At 37.0% G+C, this 27,096-nt stretch overlaps 1 protein-coding gene across 11 annotated transcripts in view; it reads right to left on the reverse strand.

Moving 5' to 3' along the window:
• The window catches only part of BCAS3 (BCAS3, microtubule associated cell migration factor), a 597,592-nt gene that overhangs the window by 517,084 nt on the left and 53,412 nt on the right, over positions 1-27,096 (reverse strand). For all 11 annotated transcript variants that reach the window (XM_027518314.1, XM_027518315.1, XM_027518317.1 and 8 more), the window contains one exon: positions 13,598-13,679. In XM_027518314.1, coding sequence (XP_027374115.1) covers positions 13,598-13,679 — 82 coding nt within the window. The remainder of the gene's footprint in view (positions 1-13,597; positions 13,680-27,096) is intronic.

Consider the following 27,096-nt stretch of genomic DNA (forward strand, 5'->3'; position numbering starts at 1 on the left):
ATCGTAACACAGGTAGCAAAACACTGACAACATCAATGCTCGTGAGGATGTGGAGCGACAGAAACTCTAATTTCACAGAATATATGAGTATTCTCTACATTTTCTGTTCAGTGTTTCTGTAAGCCTGAAATTGCTCTTAAAAAATAAAATGTAAGACCAGAAACTGTAAAACTCCTAAAGGAAAACACAGGCAAAACACTCTGACATAAATCTCAGCAAGATCCTCTATGACCCACCTCCTAGAGTAATGGAAATAAAAGCAAAAATAAATAAATGGGACATAATTAAACTTAAAAGCTTTTGCACAATGAAGGAAACTATAAGCAAGGTGAAAAGACAGCCTTCAGAATGGGAGAAAATAATAGCAAACGAAGTAACTAACAAAGAATTAGTCTCAAAAATATACAAACAGCTCATGCAGCTCAATACCAGAAAAATAAATGATCCAATCAAAATATAGGCCAAAGAACTAACCAGACATTTCTCCAAAGAAGACATACAGATGGCTAATAAACACATGAAAACATGCTCAAAACCACTCATTATCAGAGAAATGCAAATCAAAACCACAATGAGGTACCATTTTACGCCAGTCAGAACAGCTACTATCAAAAAGTCTACAAACAATAAATGCTGGAGAGGGTGTGGAGAAAAGGGAACTCTCTCTTACACTGTTGGGGGTAGGAATGCAAATTAGTATAGCCACTATGGAGAACAGTGTGGAGACTCCTTCAATTCAGTTCAGTTGCTCAGTTGTGTCCGACTCTTTGCCACCCCATGAATCGCAGCACATCAGGCCTCCCTGTCCATCACCATCTCCCGGAGTTCACTCAAACTCATGTTCATCGAGTCAGTGATGCCATCCAGCCATCTCATCCTCTGTCGTCTCTTTCTCCTCCTGCCCCCAATCCTGCCAGCATCAGAGTCTTTTGCAAGGAGTCAACTCTTCGCATGAGGTGGCCAAAGTACTGGAGTTTCAGCTTTAGCATCATTCCTTCCAAAGAAATCCCAGGGCTGATCTCCTTCAGAATGGACTGGTTGGATCTCCTTGCAGTCCAAGGGACTCTCAAGAGTCTTCTCCAACACCACAGTTCACACGACCCAGCAATTCCACTGCTGGGCATATGCACTGAGGAAACCAGAATTGAAAGAGATACATGTACCCCAGTGTTCATCGCAGCACTGTTTACAATAGATAGGACATGGAAGCAACCTAGATAGCCATCAGCAGATGAATGGATAAGAAAGTGTGGTATGTGTACACAATGGAATATTACTCAGCTATTAAAAAGAACACATTTGAATCAGTTCTAATGAGGTGGATGAAACTGGAGCCTATTATACAGAGCGAAGGTAAGTCAGAAAGAAAAACACCAATGCAGCATATTAACACATATATATATTGAATTTAGAAAGATGGTAACGATGACCCTATATGCAAGAGGGGCAAAAGAGACACAGACCAAAAGAACAGACTTTTGGACTCTGTGGGACAAGGTAAGGGTGGGATGATTTGAGAGAATAGCATTGAAACATGTATATTACCATATGTGAAATAGATCACCAGTCCAAGTTCAATGCATGAAACAGGGCACTCAAAGCCGGTACACTGGGACAACCCAGAGGGATGGGATGGGAAGGGAAGAGGGAGGGGAGTTCGGGATAAGGGGACACCTGTACACCCGTAGCTGATTCAGGTCAACATATGGCAAAAACCACCACAATACTGTAAAGTAATTAGCCTCCAGTTACAATTAATTATTGCGACCCCACGGACTATATAGTCCATGGAATTCTCCAGGCCAGAATATTGGAGTGGGTAGCCTTTCCCTTCCCCAGGGGATCACCCCAACCCAGGGATCAAACCCAGGTCTCCCGCATTGCAGGTGGATTCTTTACCAACTGAGCTATCAGGGAAGCCCCAATTTTTTTAAAAAAAAGTCTATTAAATATATCTATGTATTTTATTTCTTTAGTACTTCATACCCAAAATTCTTCACAAATCCACATTTTTTAGAAAGCACCATACCACTTTTCACAGTGGCTGCACTAGCAAAGCACATGGATTCCAATTTTTTCCAACTCCATCATCACCAATACTTAATTTTCTGTGGGGCTTTTTTTCTTTTCTTTATTCTAGCCATTATAATGGGTGTTATATAATGGATGGGAAGTGTTCTCTTTTTGTGGTTTTTATTTGCATTTCCCTAATGATGATGCTCAGAGAAGGCAATGGCACCCCACTCCGGTACTCTTGCCTGGAAAATCCCATGGACGGAGGAGCTTGGTAGGCTGCAGTCCATGGGGTGGCGAAGAGTCAGACATGACTAAGCGACTTAATTTTCACTTTTCACTTTCATGCACTGGAGAAGGAAATGGCAACCCAATCCAGTGTGTTCTTGCCTGGAGAATCACAGGGACGGTGGAACCTGATGGGCTGCCGTCTGTGGGGTCGCACAAAGTCAGACACGACGGAAACAACTTAGCAGCAGCAGCAGCAGCAGCAATGATGATGCTGAGCATCACGTGCTTATAAGTCATTTGTATATCTTCTTTGGGGAAACATCTATTCAAAATCTTTGCCCATTTTTTCAATCAAAATGGGTTTGTTTTGCTATTGTTGTTAAGTATTTCCGATTTTTTATAATACGTGAAATGGTATAATATTACTTGAAGGTAGGCTGTGATGAATTAAAGATAAATACTATAAATCATAAAGAAGCACTAAAAAATAAAACAAGACAAAAAGACATAGCTAAGATATACAACACAGGAGATAAAACGGAATTATTTTATGATTTAAATCCCATAATACACACATTAAATAAAATGGTCTAAAACACAATGATAATCAGGATACAATATTGGATGAAAATTACACACTGCCTACAAGAAATGCATTTCAGGTATAAAGAAAATCAAAGGTTAAAAGTAAAACAACCATAACAAATATACCATGCCAAAACTACTCAAAAGAAAGCAGGACTGTTTCAGAGCAAGAAACAGTATCAGGGACTTCATAAAAAACATATCTATACATAAAGAAGACTTTACTATCCTAAATGTTTTGCTCCCAATAACAGAATGGCAAAACACATAACACAAAAACTCATAAAATTATAAGAATTCACTAACAGCGGAAGATCTCAACAACCAACTCCTGTAACTGATAGAATAAGCAGAAAGACAATACGTAAGGATATAGAAGAAAGGAACAAGACAGAAAATATTCTAGGACATAAAACCTATCTCAGAACACTTAAAAGGACCAGAATCACATAAACTATGCCTTCTAATAACAATGGGATTGAATTAGAAATTAATAATACAAAGGTACCAGGAAAATCTCTCAAAATTTAAAAAGAAAACAACATCCTAATAAATAATTCATGGTTCAAGGACAAAAATCACAAGGAAACCTAGGAAAAAACCTGAATGAAAAAAGAAACACCAAAATCACAACCTGTAAAAGAAAAACACACACACACACCAAATTCAGCAAATTGGTAAATAAAAATGAATTAAAATTGAAAGGTAAAAACTTTTGAAAAACCTGTACTCTGAGAGAATGTTGATAATGGGGGAGAAAAAGTATGTACAGAGTCAGGAAGGTATAAGAGAAATATATGTACCTTCTGCTCAATTTTGCTATGAACCCAAAGCTGCTCTAAAATGTAAAGTCTTTCTTTTTCAAAGCCCATTAGGGTAAGTCACATGAAGGAACACATCTTTGTACATATTTTATATACATATACACACACATATCTAAAGGAGGGATTCGACCTAGAATATATACAGGACTCTTACACCTCAATAATAAAAACACCATTAAAAATGGGTAAAAGAGAGACAATTTTATAAAAACAATAAAAAGGCAAATAATCACAAGAAAAGATGATTGATATTATTAGTCATTAGGAAAACTGGAACACTGCCAGTGGGAATGAAAATCAGAATAGCCACTTTGGAATTCCAATTTAGCATTTTCTTACAAAGTTAAATCGACACTTACTATGTTTGTGCTAAGTCACTAAGCACACACAGCCTTTTATAGCTGTGTTTTTTTAATTAGCATAATGCTTTCAAGGTTCATCAGGTTTAGTATTTATCAGAACTTCAATTATTTATGACCAAATAATATTTCATTAGAACCACATTCTATTTACAAATTGACAGACATCTGGATTGTTTCTACTTTTTGGCTAATGTGAATAATGCTGCTATAAATATTCACATACAAGCTTTTGTGTAGATATTTGTTTTCATTTTTATTGGCTATACACCTAGGTGTGGAATTGCTGGGTCATATGTCAACTCTGTATTTAACAGTTTAATAACTGTCAAGCTATTTTCCAGTGGCTATACTATCTTACATTGTCAGAAGCCATGTATGAGAGTTTCAATTAGTCCACATCCCACCAATATCTGTTATTATCTCTCTTTTGGATATAGCCATTTTAGTGGGTGTGAAGTGAAAAGGGGGACTTCTTACAGTGATAAAAGGTTTTGTGTTTTGATAGTTATATAACGATATCCATCTGGCAAAACTCATCAAATTTTCTACTTAAAATTGATGAGTTTCATGGCATGAAAATTATTTGTCAATAAAGATAAATCCTTTAAAAGATTTACTTTAAAATATCTATTATTTAGAAAATTATGAGTTTTCATTTTCACACCTAGGAATGTGTAAGGATAAACAAACAATTTTCAAGACCATAATTTGTCCAATTCACTAAAACACCTACAATCTTCTTTATAGTTCTACAGTTTTAAAAAAAAAAGGCATTTAAACTGTACTGATAAGGATCAGCATCTCCATTACAAGTCTGTTTATTTGGGTCAGAATCACTAAGCTCACATGTAATTTAGTTGCTTCATGTTACACCTTTGTTTTTATCTGATTTGAGATATCCGTCACTAACCCTTCTGATGTACTTTTAATAGTTTATACCAAGTCCAGTAAAGGGAACCAACATTTCTTTTAAAGGGCTGATTTAATTTAGAGTGAACGTACTTTGAATAGATTACAGCTGTCTTTGTGATATACTTCATCCCAACAGCTTAAAATTTTCAATGTACTTAATGTAGGAAAATAGATTACCTATATATGGGTCCCAATACTGACTATCTTCATTGCTCTTCACTGTTAGACTAAAAACCAAGGACTTCAAATATAATGAAAACACAATTGAAGATATTTTAGAGCTTCAAGTGTGAATGAAAATACAGAAAAACAGAGCTACTTTTACAAATTTCAATGAATACAAAATTGTTTGATTTCTGCGGTCAGAGTCATAGCCTAGAAACACCTGGATTTGCTAAAACTGTTTTCCTATAATAAAGGAAAAATCATATAATGGAAGACAGTGAGGCCTAAATGGTTAAGGGTGAGCTTGAAACTTCAAATTCCAGCTGGATCACTTAACAGCTACGTATCTTGATGCTAGTCACCTACCTCTTTGAGCTTAGTTTCCTCACCTATAAAATAGGGTAATGGTATTCACCTTGCAAAACAGTGGTAAAGTGGTGATAATGTTTATAATCAACCTAGAATTGTATCTGAAGAGTATCAAAGCAATATTATACATATGACTTGTCCGTTTACTTCCTCTCTTTTCTCTTTAGTATACTTCCTACTCACTACAGCCTTCATAGGAAAAGTCCCAAACTATAGGGATCATATATTTAGGTGTGAACTGAGAATACGCTTAGATCAATTTATCTAACTCAATACCATGGCATCACCAAAAACTAAAAGGATTTTTAAACTAAAACAGCAGTATTTCTAAAACAAACATTCTCTTTTAAAAACACTGTTTTTCTGACCAAAAACATTAAAAAAATTTCAAGTGAACAGAACATATGTTCCCAAGTTAGGATTCACCTAAATCACAGGCTTCGCAAAATTTTGTAAAAATCTACATGATCCCAAGTGACAAAGGGCCCAGTAATAAGGACTAGGTGTTATGAAAAAAAAAAAAATACACAAAGCAAACTGAGAAGTAATTAGAGCAGAAAACATTAGGGAAGCCCTAAATCTCATAGTTTGGCCATTTAAAATGTCGATAAGCCTGTTTCCTCTTTGCAAAATACTGGTGATGACTGTAAGCAAATGTCAGTTGGCCTACTTTCGGAAAGGCGCTAGTGTTTTGGATGAACAGACTGTGAGAGTGTGTGTGTTTACAGGGTTTACTTGTTGAACCACAGTTATTAGAGTTTTAAAAAAAAATTATGACAAACCCTTCTGGAAAAGTTAATCAGAATTTCTGAATTCATATGACTAAACAAATCAAACAGCTCTCCCTTGATTGTGACAAAACTTGTTTGAAAAGGATGAAACACGTAGCCAGCACATTGAGAAAATAATGAAATTCAACACATAGAAAGTGCAACCTATTCAAAAATTTGCAAAGAAAAAAGGAAATGAGAAAAAGTTTAACAATTCTAAAGGTGTTCTGCTCATATCTGTCTCTAGAAAATAACTTTAGCCATTCATATCATAAAACAGCAGCTACAATTAGTGTTTTTGACTGCATGGGTGGGCTGTTTACAATATTATAAGCTTCAAAATATACTAGGCATTTATACTCCAGTAAGGAAAAATGGACTGGACCTTGGGGTTTTTTTAAAAACCTTTTAATATTTTAGGATGTGAACTGTGAATTCCATGCATAGCAGAACAAAAAATAATAGTTAACTTTCTGGCAGTAAGTAATAATAAAATAACCTAAAAGGAATAAGCCAAGTTGTCTACCCATTGTATTAGATGAGAAACAGGATTTTGGCTCATAGACACTTAAGGAAACCATATCTCCACAGTCCATCTGCTCTCAGAGTAAAAGCCCTAGTTTATAAGAATTTGCTCTAAAACAAGAAAATTCAGACACCCAGTATATTAGACTCCTAAGGATAATAAATAAGGTTCAATATGGATTTCTAAAAAATCTGGTTCAGGTGAGAACCCAAAATGGTCATCTACTCCATAAGCGATAAGCAAACGGCGTAAGCAAGAGGCTAATATAATTCCTGACAGAATTACAAGCTCTGTTACAGTCAAAAATGGCACTATCCATTTGGTCAGTGATAAATGATTTTAAAAACTACATTATACTAAAGTAGAGTTTTCGTTTTTCTTTGGCAAAATACTGCATAAATCCATTTGGTGGGTACCACCTATAGATATTCCACATATCACACAAGGCACTGAAGAGAATACAATGATTAAAAACAACTGTACCTGTGATTCTAAAGGAAGATATAACAAAGGAGAAATTTCCCCAAAAAAGCTATGAAAATCAGAGGTTGGCAAAAAAAAAAAACATTCAAGAAGATATAATAGAAAAAGAAAAACTTCAACTTTCAAAGAGAGTCATGATTTAAAATTAGATATGGTAAAGATATGCAAAGATTTTCTTTGTATGAAACTAAAGACATGTATGTAAGAGCTGGACCATAAAGAAGGCTCAGCGGCAAAGAATTAATGCTTTTGAACTTTCTAACTGTGTTGGAGAAGACTCTTAAGAGTCCCTTGGACTTCAAGGAGATCCAACCAGTCCATCCTAAAGGAATATTCACTGGAATATTCAGTCCTGAATATTCACTGGAAGGACTGATGCTGAAGCTGAAGCTCCAATACTTCGGCCACCTGATGCAAAGAACGGACTCACTGGAAAAGACCCTGAAGCTGGGAGACACTGAAGGCAGGAGGAGAAGGGGACGACAGAGGATGGCATCACCGACTCGATGGACATGAATTTGAGCAAGTTCCAGGAGTTGGCGATGAACAAGGAAGCCCGGCGTGCCGCAGTCCATGGGGTCGCAAAGAGTTGGACATGACTGAGCGACTGAACTGACTGATAATGAAGCTGAAGCTCCAATATTTTGGCCATGTGATGCAAAGGGCTGACTCACTAGAAAGACCCTGATGCTGGGAAAGGCTGAGGACAAGAGGAGAAGAGGGTGACAGAGGGTGAGATGGCTGGATGGCATCATCAACTCAATGGACATGAGTTTGAGCAAACTCTTGGAGATAGTGAAAGACAGGGAAGTCTGGTGTGCTGCAATTCATGGGGTGGGAAAGAGTCAGACACAACTTAGTGACTGAACAACAATACAGGACATCTACAGACACACATACATAAGAATATATCACTAATAATCTAGTAAAGAGTTGAAATCAGTAGTACAAAACAAGCATGGTATTATTAGAAAAAACAGCAAAAATATGAGGACTATCCACTCTCCCTAGCACTCAAAGACAGAAAAAATTGCTAAAGAATAGGATTTTCCTTCACCACATAGGCATAACAGCCAATAAAGCACAGAACTGGGAAAAGGGAATTCACATGTATAAACAGCATACTTCCTTTGAGAAGCAATTTTACAATATCTGTCAAATTTTTACATGAATACATTCTTTTACCTAGTAATTATCCTTCTAGGAGTTATCCTAAAAATAATTCCTTGTATACTTTTTAAATGTATATATATATATATATGCTGCTAAGTCACTTCAGTCGTGTCCGACTCTGTGTGACCCCACAGACGGCAGCCCACCAGGCTCCCCCATCCCTGGGATTCTCCAGGCAAGAACACTGGAGTGGGTTGCCATTTCCTTCTCCAATGCATGAAAGTGAAAAGTGAAAGTCAAGTCACTCAGTTGTGTCCGACCCTCAGCAACCCCATGGACTGCAGCCTACCAGGCTCCTCCATCCATGGGATTTTCCAGGCAAGAGTACTGGAGTGGGGTGCCATTGCCTTCTCCGATATATATATATATATATATATATATATATATATATATATATGTACACACACACACACACACACACACACACACACACACACATACACACAAGTATATAACAATGTAACATGTTACAGGGCAAAGGTTTAAAATTAATATAAATGTTCATACAATGAAATAACATAATTTTTGGCAGTGCTGAAAGAACTTTTGAAATGGAAAGATGTTCACAATATAAACTGTTCTACATACACACACATCCAAAAGCAAATACATATAATACATGTAAAGAACTTGAATCAGGTACTGTATATAATACAAGTTAATTTCAAGAATGTATGAATAGCTCAAGGGTGAAAAAAAAAACAGGAAATGCATACTGTAAGCTATCAATATACACTCAGTATCTGAGTGAAGAAATTAAAGAAGTAAAGAGGCAACCGGGGTTTATCACTAATAACAGAATCACATGAATTTTCACTTTCTACATTTCAGCATTCCTTGATTCTTATAACGAATATTTTAAGTGGTTAGAATTAATTGTATGGTCTAAATTAAGAAATTTAAAACATATTAAGGCAAATGTGGCCTCTGATCCCACTCCTTGGAAATAATCATTAGCACAATATCCACAGCTATCTAAAATTTTTAACTTACACATTAAATCACATATATTGCTATATTTTATTTCACAAGTCAGGTACTGATTTACTTAAAACTACTAGAGTCATTGAGAGTAATAAGAATTGACTTGAAATTAATTTCTAAAAAGGATGGATTTGAAAGATAATAAATAACAGCTTTTATTTGACATGAAAATACCAATTGATTGGTCATAGCTTCCTGGAAGACTGCAGGCGTAGGTTCATTAAGAAAGTAATCAATTATTATTAGTGACCATGAAAAAATTGGGAAGCACGAACTGTGCTGATATGAATAAATGCCAATTAAATATAATAATGACCTTCTATGGGGTAAAAGCAGAGAAGGTAATGGCACCCCACTCCAGTACTCTTGCCTGGAAAATCCCATGGACGGAGGAGCCTGGTGGGCTGCAGTCCATGGGGTCGCTACGAGTCGGACACGACTGAGCAACTTCACTTTCACTTTTCACTTTCATGCATTGGAGGAGGAAATGGCAACCCACTCCAGAATTCTTGCCTGGAGAATCCCAGGGACGGGGGAGCCTGGTGGGCTGCCGCCTATGGGGTCGCACAGAGTCGGACACGACTGAAGTGACTTAGCAGCAGCAGCATGGGGTAAGAGAACATCCAAATCTTTCAGTTTCTCACTTTTGTTAGGAGACAGACTGCACAGAAACACCTACAGAAAGGGAACTTGCTTTTCTTCTAGATAATAACTTTCAAAAGATTATATTATGTAGGAACATTAAAATATATATTAACACTTTGTATCAAGTACTCTGTTAGGTACTAAAGATTTGAAAACAGCCTACAAACCTACAAGTAAGAGGCAATGAGCAACTAAAATTCAAAAAAAAAACACAGTAAATCCTATGGGAACACATACTACTGACCCTGAATAATGTCCTAACTCAAGAGAAGCTGAATAACGTCCTAACTCAAGCGTTAGGACATGTGTATTCTAGAAGAGGAAGTAGACAATGAGAGACCTGATAGGAAGAAGAGGGCTCATCCTAGGAAATGGAAGCTCAATAAAACCATCACAAAGGAGTGTTGTTGTGGAGAGGAAGGTGGAGATAGGGAACACTGGTGATGGCCAAAGATAATGCTGGAAAAACACACTGCAAGGGAATCAGTTCACCAAAGACCTAATGATTCTGCTGTGCAACAGTTCTTACTGATTTCGTAATTCTAACCATTTGGAGATTTCTTTGTATTTTCTACATACACATTTAAATTATCTATGAATAAAGATGATTTTACAACTCTCATTCTAATATTTACATCTTTTCTTTTCCGTATCTTATTGTAATGGCAAGGACTTGAGTTCAGTGGTAAATAGAAGTTCAATGGTAAATCCATCCCAAATTCCAAAGGAAAATATTTAATATATCATTATTGATTGTAATATTAACAGTAGATCCTTTATAGACTTTCTTTAGCATACTGATGTTTCTTTCTATTCCTAATTTGCTAAACATTTTTTTAATCATAAATAGTTATTAAATTTTGCTAAAGATTTTTTCCATTTCTATTGAAATGATTATTTGTGTTTCTTCTTCATTCTACTAATATGGTGAAATACACTGATTGATTCTCAAATGTTAACCAACCTTGTATACCTGGAATATCTTTTACTTGGTCCTGACATATAATTCTTTCTATGTCTCACTGGATTCTGTTTGATAATATTTACATGCAAAACAAATTACATCAAGAAAGAGAAAGGGAAAGAGGGAGAAAGGAGAGAGGAAGAAAAAAGAAAAGACAAAGGAAGGGAGAGAGAGAGAGGCAGAAGCAAAGGGAGGGAAAGGAGGAGAGGGAAAGAGAGAGCGAGGAATGTGTTGGGTATGAGAAGGTGAAGTTAAAAAAAAAGGGTAACAGAAAAGAATTACTCAAGAAGAGTTAGCAAGCCACATTCAGACAATATCCCAAAGAGAACAGGGATGAAATTATTTTTTAATTAATCACTCTGGGGGTATAACAGTCAAACACAAGTACCAGAGAGAACATGGAAAATTTAGGAAAGGAAATCATAGAAAAAGTAGTTTAAGGAACTTTCTCAAAACTATATACTTGCACTTCTACACTGAAGAGGCCCAGAATAATATATGAACCAACAAACAACACTGCAAAATTTCAGAACACTGGGAATAAAGCCAACATTCTACTAGGTCCCAGAGAAATAAACAAGCCATTTACAAAGAAAAAGGTATCAAAATACTTAAGATTCTTCAACCATAACACTAGATTAATACCTTCAAATTTCTGAAGTAGCATTACTTACAAGTATTTCTTATCCAGCCAAATTAACAATCAAGAACTAATTAAGAAAGAATAAAGACATCTTCAGACAAACAAGATCCACCACACATTCTTTTTCCAGAAACTAGTAAAGACTTATTCCACCAAAATGCGTGCAGAAGCAAAATGGGCAAAAGAGAGGAATTAGGTAGTCTATTTTCCATTACAAAATTTATCTGATCAGTTGCATGTATAGCTTTAATGAAAACAAATCTAAAAAATTAAGTAATAAAACCAACACATACATTTTGTGTAAGTCAGACATTTAGCTTTGTGAAATTACATCTTAAATATTAAAATTAAAGTGTATTAAAAAGTTATAGTGGATGAAGAAATTTTTCTTTTAATTAGACAAAGTAAATTAAACAAACTCAAATCCTAATAGCAATATTAACTTCTAAAGTTTTATACTCTCCCATGAAGTATTTCTGCCCAAAGTAAAACATTTGAGAAAAGTTGAACATTAATAATTGGTATAAATAGGGGAATTCCCTGGTGGCCCAGCGGTTAGGACTCCATGCTTCCACTGCAGGAGGCCTGGATACTATCCCTGGTCATGAAACTAGATCCCACAAGCCACACAGTGCAACCAAAAAAATTTTTAATAAATAGTAAATAGTTGATATAAAGAGAAGAACTTCATAAATCAAAGGAGAAAAATCTGCCCCTGTGAATTACATACCAAAGAAACAAAGACACAGCAGACTCCTTTAGTAATGAAGTTCTTAATTCCAACCATCCAAAGAGAAAGCTGGCTATTCCAAAAACAATCTTCTTTGTCAAAACTTTCACCAAAACACAAATGCAACAAAAAACAGTGTGTGTGAAGCAGAGACAGCGCTGGTAACTGTATAATGCCACATTCTTCAATAACAAGGGGAAACCTCCACATGACTGCAGGACACTGTTGCCTTATTACCTCTACCTCTACCATTTCAACTAAGCAGATTTCATAATTAAATTAATCTCTAATAATACTTAGGCACACAATAGTTTAAATAAACACCATTCTCACCAATTTAGAGAAGTAATTGTACAAAGTGTTAGGAAGATTTCCAACTTCTGTACAAACTTTAAAAATATAACAGAATTTAAATATTTTAATATTCTTTTTTAAGTATGCAAATGGTACTAAAATGATTGTTTTTAATGCACATGCAAAAAACATTACTGAGTGAACACTGGCAAATTAAAGAGAAAAGACAGTCTGTACAAAGCGTAGATCATTAGAGTTGGGAGTTATTTAGGCTTCTGAACAACTGATATAGTTTAACCATATATCTGATTTTTTTAATTAAAAAATGCCTAATATTTACATACGACATTAAGAAGTATTCATTATTAAAGCAAAAATTCAAGGCCAAAAGTCCAAAGTTGTACTTCTGCCATCGCTATAAATACAGACAAGAGATTCATCTGCAATCCAGATAATGGTGAAAACCAAGCTCCCCAAGGCAGTAAGTAAAACTGAGAAGAGCAAAGACACTGAGAACATCAGAGACTTGGGGAATACCCACAGCAGAAAGCTCAACGAGCAACATAACAAAAGCAGCACAGTCAGCAAGGAAGGGATCTGGGATGAGCGCTGCCATGAAAACCAAGAGAGAAGAGGCCTTCAAGAGCGAGCCAGCAAAGTCAGAGACTAAATGGAGATCAAAGAGGAGGAAGATAAATCAAAACCACAGCAGAAAGTGAATGGCCATATTGAATTGGTTAAGATTACCTATTTCCATCTCAACTGACAGAACTTAAGACTTTATCTTGGAGGGAGGAGGGGAAGGGGTATGGACACTTGGAGGAAAACAGGCTTTAGTTATCATTCTTGCTGTCTGTTGTCCAAGACCAATAAAAGAGAAACCTCTTGCTGAATGATTTGTTTCTTCTTAAGGGCTACACTCACCAAACTGTGGAGCAGGCAAGATTCTAGCCGCTCGAATTGGGCCATGTCGAACAGAAAAAAGCTCCTGTGCTTCCCCACTGATCTGCAGGAGGAGACAGAAAAAATACAGGAAACGAAAACACAGGTCAGAACATTATTATACAAAAACAAGATCTCCTAAATTTTTACCATGATTTTTGGTCTCAAATGTTAATATATACACATACACACACACTTATGGTGACCATACACATTAAGCATGTTGATATGTTAAATTATCATAAATATTTTTAGAAAATGTTAAGAGCATGCACTTCATATGAATAGGAAAATAAAAGGTCTGTTTCGGAAGCCTATAATTTTTATCTTTAATAAACCACAAGTTTGTTAAAGTTTGTTCAGTTCCTACATGACTGCCTTCCATTTTAGAGCAAAGCAGCTAGGATTTTTATTAGTATTCAGCTTTCTATGTATGAAAACAAATATTCTTAACATTCTGAAAAGCAGAACTTAAATGCTATAGTAACTTTCACAAATGTGCTATGTATGAGAAGAAGCAAAACATGTTGCAAAGAACACTGAGGTGGAGGGTGAATGACCTGGGTGCCAGTTACGGTTCTGCAACCCTAGCTGTTAACCTCCTGGAGTAAATCATTTAACCTCTATAAACCTTTATTACTTATTTTCTTCTCTAAATATATTTTAGTAAACATTGTATGCATTTAGGTGTACAACACGAAGATTTGATATACATATACCTGTGTGTGTATATATATATATATGTATGTATGTCACGTTCTCAGAGTAACCTTCTGTATGTGATAAAAGCAACTGAAATCTAGTTATCTAGTTTTCTTTTCTTTCTTTTATGGCCATGTCGCATGACATGCAGGATCTTAGTTCCCTGACCAGGGATCGAACTCACATCCCCCTGCAGTGGAAGCACAGTCTTAACCACTGGACCACCAAGGAAGGCCAAGAAATCTATTTTTTCAGTATTCAATACAATATAATTAATTACAGTCACCATGCCTAAACATTAGGTCTCCTGACTTACTCAACTTATAAAACTGAACCTTTATACTTTTTGACCAACATTTCCTCTACTTCCTCTAAGCCTATATTCTTTGCATTTGTAAGTTGAGACGATAAAGATGCTAAACAAACTCAAAATGCTTTTAGTTTCAATATTCTATTCATTAAAAATGTATGCATCTTTAAATTTCATTTTTATTATACACTAAGATCAAACATTATATGAATCTGTTCATTTTGAGTCATTATCAGATTTGTTCCTCAAATATAAAGGGTAGTCTATTACTCCAAAAGGAAAAGAGGTATACTGATATATGTGTTGGGTGTGGAAACAACTGCTTTTCAGAATTACTAGTTCAAAAGGACAATCTGCTGCTAATTCAAATACTGCACAGATTAAATCATAATTAGTTAAGAAAGTCTTTCCAGAGTACTGTAAGTGGTAATGTAGTTCCCAATAAATTTTCTTAATTGCCAAGTGTTTGATGGAATATGTTACATCAGATCAAGAAAATGGCAAATACTGTAAAACTCATTCTATAAACCCAAAAACTTACAATAGATGTAAAAATGGTAAACATTCCATAAAGTAAACACACCGACAGTATTTCTTTAAAAACAGGCCCGCCAAACAAGGAATTTAAAATATCAACACTTTATATATTACAAAAGGTCTATCAGTCTTCCAATATTGGACAAAAAATCTGTAGCGCTGCCTTTTAGATCAATACTTTTTTTAGATCTTCAGCTTCTCTTCTACCTGAATTGAAGTGCTGCAAACTGTAAATAATTTTGTCTCTTATAAATGTTAAATTATGGTAATGCCCAAAGAGCCATCATATTCATTTATAATATAAAAATAATTAAAATATATTTATTGGCCACAGTGGCAAATCCCTCTATAGCACTTGGGAAGCAGAAGCTATGAGGAACGCTAGGCTCTTCCACTAACCATGCAACAACAGCACCACCTACCACCAATTAAACACACAAAAGCTACAAACTCAGGATAGCAAACTAAAGAGTTTACCTCTCTACAAAGTCCTCTGTAAACATTAAATTTTTAAATGAACTACGAAGGCCATTAGAGTTACAGCTTTTAAATCTACATTTTATTCTTATAGAACAGAATTTTAAATTTAGAAAAATCCTTAAAGGGTCATTTTGTCCAATCTCCCACCCCATCAAATAATCACACATTCTCTGAAATCTAAAAATTACCATCACCTCTTTGATTTTAGGAACACTTTCATAGAAAGGTATATCACTAACACAGTCCAATTACATTACAGGTACATTACTTGCTATCTCCAAAGCTGTCAAGCCACTTACTTTTCGAAAATAAACTGCTGTTGGACAATGGATAAATAATATTCTTCAATATACATACTATTTCTACCAAGAATGAAATGAAAAATAAACTGTAAAACAATACCGTAGATATTGCATTGAAGTTATAATTCAGAGTAATGAAAACCATTTCTCACAAATAAGGATTATTATACCTATAACAAATCATAGTATTCTAACACAAAATCCACTGCTCTGAAATATTATTTCCATATGCCACAAGTCTAGCATTTAGTTTTTGGTTCTATCAAATAAGCTTAAAAAAAAAGTTTAAAAAAAAGTCTAAACATATTTACCTGAGCTGCTATACTAAATTATAATAAAGAATAAAGAATATAACAAACCTGTCTTGCCACATTCACAATATGATAAACGTTTGTTATCACTGGATTTAATACCCAAGAGCTTACTTTGATATATAAAAACATTTTGAAATCTGAACATACCATGCTTTTGAGCATAACAGCTTTTAAAACAAACCGAAATGCCTTATTCTATTCTAAGCTTTTACTCTAAATCCCTCTTTAAATGTACAGCAACAGGTTAAGAAAAAACATTAGTATTGATTACAAAATACATCCTCATATTCATTACCCCGTCCTTCTTGCCCCTAAGTTAAGGTCCTAGAATCTTTCATTAAAACATCAGAGAAGGAAGCAGGGAAAGCACTATCACAATTTACAAAATAGTGATAGAAATTTATGAACATGTTAAAATCAAAATTGTTAGAAGCAGAATTCTAAAGTTTCCTGAGTCACAAATGTCAAGCATGACACTTGGAGGAGAACACCCTCCAAATAATATAGGCAAATTCTACACTGGAATACAATTTCAGAACAGAAAAAGTGCTAATCATTTGGATACAGATAAGATGTGCACATTTTAGGGAGGACACAGAGAAAATGGATATGGTCTTACAGGCTCCACTTTGGCTGCCGTTTTCAATTACCTCTAATCATTTTAAACAACATGTTCACTGGCAATATTGCTCTCAAATAAATGAGTGTCAAATTGATTTTTAGGTTTCTTTAAAAAAAAAAAAAAAACTCGTTGAAAATAGCAAAGAATAAAATCCTCACAGATGAGGATTTTAACTGATCCTGGGAAGAATCACCAGGGGCTCTAAGTTCACTTTTAAACCAACACTAATAATAAATACAAGGGGAGAACTACCAGCAAGGCGTGTACCAAGCAAAGCTCCAACTTGCTGGCAACTGCAGTAACTTGGGGAGAGGAGCAAATAGGGAGGAAACCTCTCCAATAGCTCCTCATGGTCTCTGCCTTTGTTCTTACTGGCATTTTAATTTCTGATGACAGACTTTTGTTGTTTGGAGCATAAACCGGACGTACCAGTTTGGAGGCACAATAAGGAGAACAAAGAATGATTTGTTCACACTGTTGGAAAAAAATCTTTTCCAACCATAGAAAATAGCTTTCGCATGGTGAAAATATGCAAATTACATACCAAACCAAAAAGCGGTGGAGGGGAGGACAAGTTTAGAATCTCACAACTCAATCAAAGGCAAGAGGAAATTATAACAGCCGAAGACAATCACACACACACAGAAAAGGCTGTAAAAGTAGTGGGGGAGCTTTGTAAGTGCTTTCAGAGAATCCTAAAAGCACACGAAGGTCATCTAGTCCTCAGAACCAAACCTGCCTCTGAAATCCTGATGACTTTTCAAAGACATCTGACTACAAAATAGAGAAGTCAATCAAACACAGAGGACAATAATAATGCTTTACAATGACAAAGAATCAGGACAGGAATACATATTTACACCCCCAGCTTCCCTTTGAAGTGAAGTGAAGTGAAGTGGCTGAGTTGTATCCGATTCTTTGTGACCCCATGGACTGTAGCCTACTAGGCTCCTCTGTTCATGGGATTTTCCAGGCAATAATACTGGAGTCGATTGCCATTTCCTTCTCCAGGGGATCTTCCCGATCCAGGGATCGAACCCAGGTCTCCCGCATTGTAGACAGGCACTTTACCGTCTGAGCCACCAGGGAAGTCCGACTTCCCTTTGAGACGCTGCAAATGGAGAACTATGGTCTGCCATTGATTCTCCTTAACAAACTTTATTGAAAGATAACAGACACAGAAGTAATACAGAAATCTTAAGTGTTTGTACAGCTTAATGAATTTGCAATGTTAATACACATCTGTTACCAGCACAGACATCAAGAAACAATAGTACGGACACCCAGAAGGTCCCCACACCCATTCCCAGTCACGAACCCAAGGCAACAACAACCATAACTCTCGTGGTCTGGGCGCAGGATGGAAAAGAATTTCCAGATATGAGACAGAATGAGAGGGAAATGAAGTTTATCAGAGTAGGAGACACTGTTAGAACAGCAGGCCAGCTCAAGGGAGAACCGACCCTGAACAGGGGTTCTTAGTCCACTTTTATACCCAAGGTACGAGGAGTGAGATAGGGGTCTTATGGGTCATTTGCTGATTGGATGAAGCACATATACTGGGTGTGGGAAGAGTAAGCCAAATACCTTCTCCCTACCCATTATGGCAGAAAACAAAGAAGAACTAACAGCCTCTTGATGAAAGTGAAAGAGGAAAGTGAAAAAGTTGGCTTAAAACTCAACATTCAGAAAACTAAGATCATGGCATCTGGTCCCATCACTTCATGGAAATAGACGGGGAAACAGTGGAAATAGTGGAAACAGTGACAGACTTTATTTTGTTGGGCTCCAAAATCACTGCAGATGGTGACTGCAGCCATGAAATTAACAGACGCTTGCTCCTGGGAAGAAAAATTATGACCAACCTAGAGAACATATTAAAAAGCAGAAACATTACTTTGCCAACAAAGGTCCATCTAGTCAAGGCTATGGTTTCTCCAGTAGTCATGTATGTGTGTGAAAGTTGGACCATAAGGAAATCTGAGCACCAAAGATTTGATGCCTTTGAACTGTGGTGTTGGAGAAGATTCTTGAGAGTCCCCTGGACAGCAAGATCAAACCAGTCCATCCTAAAGGAAATCAGTCCTGAATATCATTGGAAGGACTGATGCTGAAGCTGAAACTCCAATACTTTGGCCACCTGATGTGAAGAACTGACTCATTTGAAAAAAAAAAAAAACCCTGATGCTGGGAAAGATTGAAGGCAGGAGGAGAAGGGGATGACAGAGGATGAGATGGCTGGATGGCATCACTGACTCAGTGGACATGGGTTTGAGTAAACTCTGGGAGTTGGCAATGGAAGGGAGGACTGGTGTGCTGCAGTCCACAGAGCCGCAAGAGTCAGACACAACTGAGCGACTGAACTGAACTGATGGGACAGGAGGGGAGATAGGTTATACTGCTCAGGAAGACCTGAAATCTGTTAGTAGTTACAACATGGGGGAGGGAAAGACAATAAGGGTCTGGTTTTTCCATTCCTACATTCTAAGACCCTCCTTGGTTTTATCTGCTCTTTTCATCCTTGGGTCACTACAACAACCAATATCTTGATTTTTCTAACACGTAAGTTTTACTTGTTCAAGTTTATGTAAATGGAAACACACAGTATGTACTCTTTCGTGAATGGCTTCTTTTACACATCACCTGCCTGTGAAATTCATCTGTATTATTGCATATGATTATTTCTGTTGCTACACAGATTTCCACTGCATAAAACTACTACAGTTTATCCATTCTACCACTGGCTGATGGAAGTCTAAGTTGTTTCTAGTTTGGGGCTCATAAAGTATCTGGAAAAACTGCACAAACTTTCAAAGGGGAAAAAGGTTATTGTGTGTTCTTTCAGTGGATTATCAACAATTGTACAGTAGATCCTTTGGGGCTATTTGATTCTGTAAGAACCTGCACCTTTGTCTTGACTGGGCTATCTGACAATACTTTAAGTTGTAGAAAACTGATAGTAAGGCAATTGATGTTGCCCACAGAAATGCAAATGAACTTTGTCTAGCAGAGATGCAATTGAACTCCACTCATAAAAAAGATCCCAAGCAGTACACTTTTGTCCCAACAGGATATGAGCTAGGTTCACATTTCTGAACAGGTTCATTTCAGCATTCCTAACTGCTTATACTGTTCTTCAGATTCTCCTTTGAACCAGCGATAACTTGCCTAACACCTCATTAACAAGTTAAATAAAATCTATGACACATGTCCATTGTACAGTTGTATGAGTGTCATGATTTTACCATTTTTAAAATGGTAACATCATAAGGAATACTGCTATGAATATTCTTGCACATGGCATTTATGGAACATGTTTATTTGAGTACATACTACTGAAACTGCTTTTGTACTAGGAATATGGGCACATTTTTGGAGATTTTTACTGAAACAGTAACTGAACAACTTACCAGTATAAGAGAGTTCTCTACCTGTTCCACATCCAACACTTGGTGTCACTCTGGTGGATGTTCAGTGAGATTCTCACTGTGGTTTTAATTTGCACTTTCTTCAAAGAAGGTGCTTGAACACCTTTTCATGTGCTTATTGAAATTCAATATTACTATTTCATGAATGGCCTGATAAAGTCTCTGGCCCAATACAGCTGCTTGATTCTAAAAATTATGGATTTCGCTCTATTACGCAGCAGTGAGCGAAAGGCATAAATCAGTCTTCTCTGGCAAAGCAATGCTGCCTCAATCTAAATAAATAAACCCCTTTAGTATAGTGGTCCTCTATCAGGGCACATGACATAAGAGTTCTGTCCTGAAGGACCCTCCATTCCCAGTGTTATGTATGCTAATCAACACAAAATATGAATGAGATTCTTTTTAGCAGCTCTGGAAAAACTAGAGCTTTTGGTCCATGATTGAATTCATATTTTAATTTCAAATCCAGTAATAAGCAAGCTCTCCTCCCCATATAAGGTAAAATGATTGGGTTATAACAAAGTGATAGCCAGTGAAATGGAAAAATGTTGATTTATAAAAATTCACACAAACACTCAAAGCAAATGCAGTCCCTATTAAAGACAGGAAACATAAAAAATTACTGTATCTTCCTCCTGTAACTCAAGCAGTTCAAACACAAAAGATAATGTTTAGTAGTCCTTTTCTTTTTCTTTCTTTAGCAAGTTTCAATCTCTAAAAAACTTAAATAGAGGCATTAATTTACCTATTTTTCAAAATGGCTATAACATATATAGTAGGGCAATTTTAGACTGGAAATATAAATTAAAAGACCAAGGCATCAGACATAAAAGACATGAGAAATACAATTCCTCATGTTTATCTCAAGCACATCCTGACTTCCAGTCAAAAATATCTTTCACACCTGCATTCTCCAAACATTGCCTCTGGTTCCAGCTAGAAAGTCTAAAAGAGTTAAAAGCACCCTGGAAAAGGAAATGGCATCCAACTCCAGTATTCTTGCCTGGAGAATTCCATGGACAGAGGAGCCTGGTGGACTACAGTCCATGGGGTCACAAAGAGTCAGACACGACTGAGCAACTAACACTTGCACTTTGAAAAGCCCCCAGCAGGTAGGACCCCAGAACCCCCAGTAGGTAGGACCCCGGAGGTTGTATTCTTATTCCGAAACCATGGCCTATGGCAACAAGCCAAGTGAGTACAGCACGAGAGACCATCAGTTACAAATATCACATCAACAACATCAAGGATTCCAACAGTTTATTACAGTAGAAAATAAACTGGATTGTGTTTATAATCTATTTAAGTGGGCTAAATCTGAGTTTGGTTTTAAAATAAGAGTAATAACATATCTATGTAACAAAGAAATGGTACTAAATTTCATAGTTATTAATAAAATGTTTTATTTATCAATAAAATATTGAAGCTGAGATTCCAATACTTTGGCCACCTGATGCAAAGAACTGACTCATTTGAAAAGCCCCTGATGTAGGAAAAGATTAAAGGCAGGAAGAGAAGGGGACAACAGAGGATGAGATGGTTGGATGCCATCACCGACTCAATGGACATGAGTTTGAGTAAACTCTGGGAGTTTGTGATGGACAGGGAGGCCTGGCGTGCTGCAGTCCATGAAGCACTCCAGGTTCCAAAGAGCCAGACACTACTCAACGACTGAACTAACTGAACTAATAAGTTATGTAAAACACATGGTTGGCACACAGAGAGAGTTAAATCAAGAAGATGCTTTTCGAACTTCCCTGGTGGTCCAGTGGTTAAAAATCCACCTTCCAATGGAGGGGAGGCAGAAGTTTGATCCCTGGTTGAGGAACTAAGATTCCACATGCCAAGGGGCAACTGAACTCTCATGTGACAACTAGACAGCCCACGAGCCACAACTATAGAGCCCACACACTTACCCGCACACCACAACTAAGACCCTACACACCCATACCTAAATATTAAAAAGAAAAAGAAAGATACTGGTTGGATGAATGAACTGACAAATAACTAACTAGGTCTATACTGGCCTCATCGTTCAATCTTAACGGTACTTAACATAAGTTGCCTTTGCCCCTTGTTTTCAAAACGTTGTTAATATTTAATATCTGGAAATTTGTTATAATATCATATCATGAAACACATTTGCGTACAACTCATTCTTGAACCCACTGGTATAACACTTCCTAAGCTTTCCAGCTCTCAAGAGAAGGACCAATGCCTAAGAGACAAGCAGCACCTCCTCTGGGCAGCACGTTTCATCACTGGTCTTCACATTCCTGCTCAAGATCAAGGGCCACTCCACCTGGCAAACATCCCATACTCATTCCAACCTTTCTGTGTTTATGTAAACTTTTTACCTGCAACAGGTTTTCTTACCAAGAATGATGTAAAAACAGCCCACTTAAATAAACAAATGTAGACATCAATCTTTTCTAATTGTCTCACAGGTAGCAGCCATATAGACACAACTGAAATGAAGTCCTTAATAAGTAAACACTGCTTCATCAGTCTTAGAGTTAAAACTAATATCAAGAAGAATTTTTTCACTAAGGAGAAAAATGTAAACTATGGACTTAAGTTAATAAAGTGTCAATATTGGTTCACTAATTTAAAAAAAAGTACCTTGGGAATTCCCTGGTGGTTCAGTGATTAGTACTCCACACTTTCACTGCTGTGGGTCCAGGTTCAATCCCTGGTCTGGGAACGAAGATCTTGTAAGCCAGCCACTGCCATCATTAATACAAGATGTTAACAGGGGAAACCAGGGCGGGAGGCAGTTATGTTTGAGGGATACATGGGAATTCTCTGTACTTTCTCCTCAACTTTTATGTAAACCTAATGCCAACAAAGGTCCATCTAGTCAAGACTATGGTTTTTCCAGTGGTCATGTATGGATGTGAGAGTTGGACTGTGAAGAAGGCTGAGTGCCGAAGAATTGATGCTTTTGAACTGTGGTGTTGGAGAAGACTCTTGAGAGTCCCTTGGACTGCAAGGAGACCCAACCAGTCCATTCTGAAGGAGATCAGCCCTGGGATTTCTTTGGAAGGAATGATGCTAAAGCTGAAACTCCAGTACTTTGGCCACCTCATGTGAAGAGCTGACTCATTAGAAAAGACTCTGATGCTGGGAGGGATTGGGGGCAGGAGGAGAAGGGGACGACAGAGGATGAGATGGTTGGATGGCATCACTGACTCGATGGATGTGAGTCTGAGTGAACTCTGGGAGTTGGTGATGGACAGGGGGACCTGGCGTGCTGTGATTCACGGGGTCACAGAGAGTCAGACACAACTGAGCGACTGAACTAAACTGAACTGAACTGAAAGCTGCTTTGAAAATACTCTATTAATGTTTATTCAAATATATATGGAAAATGTGGAGATTCCACAAATAAATTTTAAACTTCTCTGATACGCTCCTAGCCCCTCACCCAAAAAAAAAGAGAAAAAATAGAGATAAAAGGTAAAAATATAGAGAAAGGTCTTCAGCATGGCCCCTTAGCCAGCTGATGGGAATTAGGTCTCCAGTTGCCATTAACAATCCTCTGGGTCTTGCAAAGGTGAAAGGTAAAAATAGAGACAGAAAAGAGGAATGAAGAGGCGTTAAGGTCTTACACTAAAGAATTCAGTTCCTCAGGCAACAAAAGGCCCTTACTTGGTCTATTTAAATAAACAAGTATATAAGTTATCACTTTGCTAGTTCTCTCACATACAAACAGCACAACTGAACTTACGAAGTCTTTAAAATAAAGATTGGTTCATGACAATTTTTGCATTGTTGTTGTGTGTTTTCTCTCTCTCTTTTTTTTTTTTTTTTGGTCAAGCCCCGCCCCTTGAGGGATCAGGGATCAAACTTATGCCCCCTGCAACAGACGCACACAGTCCTACCCAATGGACAGCAAGGGAATTCCCAATAGCCTTTTTAACTGACAGAGTAACAACAATAATTTGTTTTAATTGAGGAGGAAAGGTAAATACATACACACACAAAATTTCTTTAGTTAAAGAAAAAGGGTAAAAATAAAAACATAAAACAAGAGACAGGGGTAGGAGATGGAAGTGTCACCTTACACTAACATGTTCGGTTCCTAAGCAACAGGAGGCTAGCACCCAGCTACATGAGTGCCAATCACAACTACAAAGCAAGCTCTCTCCAATCGGATGGTATGTTTTCATCTTAGACATACGGAAACAAAGGAAAACACGTCCAGATCAAAGAGGCATCAGAATCTCCTGTTAACACTGTATTCAAAAACAGTTTTTAAACTCGAGTTGTTTTTTTTTTTCTTCCCTCAAACAAGACACTGCCAGCCGGTCATTTTATGTGCTATAACTCTTCTCCAACAATTTCAAAAACTTAAGATAGCACACTTTGAGCAAAGTATTCCTAATGGTAAAAAACAGTAATTCTTTTGAAAGCTCCTAAAAGTAGGAGGAAATAGGGGACAAGTTTTTTGTTTTACTTTTTGCCTAGCTAACCACAAATGATTCAGTTAATGTCAGTGTCAGTATCTTTGTAACCTACTCTGCATGCCATCAGGAAAAAAATGCAAACCACAAAAACCACCTAAAATGCATATTTGTGAGGACTAACAACTTATAGAACAGATACTCGCTAACCACATAAAGCAGACAGCAACCAAGCCTGTATTTTGGTCTTAACACTAAATTCAAAATACAAAACTTGAGGCAAGAAGGAAGTGAGTTTCAAGAACAATATGAAAACCGCAGAACATAAATAATGAATGGAACTTGTAATCATATTTTCATACTTCCAATTTTTTTTACACACAGAGAGAGGAGTATCTTAAGGAAACTTTAACCTTTCCCCTTTATCCTGATTTTTGAAAGGAAGATCAAAGAAAAGCAGTTTAAACTCACACGTTCCTCCGGTTATGCAACGCAGATTTAGACATTACACTTCAAAACCCCAGCCATTACTTCAGCACCACCAGTCCAAATACCATCGCGGAGCTTTGAAGCGGCCCTAATGGTATCTTCCATTTGCAAGTAACACTTCTGTAGTCAAAAGATCTTACCCCGGGTAGATGTTAATGTAAAACCACTCAGACTACACAGACACACACGCCTGGAGGCAGACTAGAAGGTGTTCAGAAGTCAATGTAACACCATTACAGAGCGTGTCAGCCTAGGAGCTGTCATAAACACTTCATAATCACTCAGACACACAAACTGGATTCCCCTTAACTCGTTATTTTATTTCATGCTGAGTACATGTCCAATTGAAAAGGAACGAGAGAAAACGACGCTACAGATAAGCCAATTTTGGCTTATAGCCTTTTTCCACTTTTAGAAGACTCAGCGTGTCATATTTTATTGGCATTGTAAACCTACACTGATATAATCTGTGGATTGAGATAGTTTTGCCAAAGAGAAACTGATTATATCAAAGAGAAGGCTAAGGTTTTTCTTCTGTAAAACAGGTATCATACAAACTTGTAAGATTACCCGGATGATAAAAAATGACTTACAGTGCCAAAAGGCGCAGGAAACGGAGCTCCTAGAATCCTTAGCTATTGCAGATGTCAAGTGTATAACAGTACAGGCTCTTTGGAAAACTCCAGGGAATTTCTAATAGAGTTAAATACATGCCTAACCCATGACCCAGCAATTCTACTCCTAGGTAGGTACTCAAAAACAGAGTATTAGTCACAGATCTACAATGATGTTCATAGGAGCTTTCTTCACTATAACCAAAAGCCAGAAACACAAATGCCCATCAAAAGAAGAACAGCTAAACAAACTGCAGTATATTCAATCCACAGAATGAAACACAGTCATGAAAAAAATAAAAAATACAAACTACAAAATGTAACAACACGGATGAATTTTTAAAAAGACACAGTGCAACAGACAAGACACAAAGTGTAGCAGCACATGCTGCGTGCCTCGACTTACACAAAGTCCAACTCGGCAAAGCTAATCCACACTCAGAAGAGTGATTACCTTGGGGTTAATACTGTCTGGGGAACTTTCTAAGTAAGAAAAACGTTCTACATTTTGTTCTCAATGGTAGTTCCATTTATTTGCATGTGTAAACACATATATACACACTTACATAAACATACATAAAACACACAGTCATCAAACTATAGACTTGACATCTGTACATTTTGTGGTAATCTTTAAAGGTATATGTCATAGAGAAACTGTGGTACCTCCCCACAGTGGAATATCATCCAGCACTGCAAACAAATGTGCTATCAGCCATGAAAAGATGTGAGGGAAGCGTAAACGCGTATCACTAAGTGAAAGAAGCTGATCTGAAATGGCTACATACTGTATGATTTCAAGTATAGGACATTCTGGAAAAGGCAAAACTACATGGACAGTAAAAAGCCAGTGGTTGCCAGAGGAGGGAGCACACGAGATGTTCAGATCAGGGCACAGGCAGAGCACAGAGGGCATTTAGCGCAGTGAGACCCTGTGTGATGCTCTAATGGTGGGGACGTGTCATTACACATCTGTCAAAACCCGCAGCATGTGCAACACTGAAAGCAAACCTGATGTAAACCTCGCACTGTGAATGACAATGTGGGGTCAGCACAGGTTCATCAATTCAAACATGGCATCGCTCTGATGTGCAATGCTCATTAACAGGGAGGCTATGTGTTTGTGGGGGCAAGAGGATGTGGGAACTCTGTACGTTCAGCTCAATTTTGCAATGAACCTAAAACTGCTCTGAAAAATACTTTTTTTTTTTCTTATCTACCAAAGAAGCTGAGCTGGTTAAATACGAACTTCAATTTTTTTCTCTGTAAACTGGGAA

Source organism: Bos indicus x Bos taurus, chromosome 19 (assembly GCF_003369695.1).
Source record: "Bos indicus x Bos taurus breed Angus x Brahman F1 hybrid chromosome 19, Bos_hybrid_MaternalHap_v2.0, whole genome shotgun sequence".
NCBI lineage: Eukaryota > Metazoa > Chordata > Mammalia > Artiodactyla > Bovidae > Bos > Bos indicus x Bos taurus.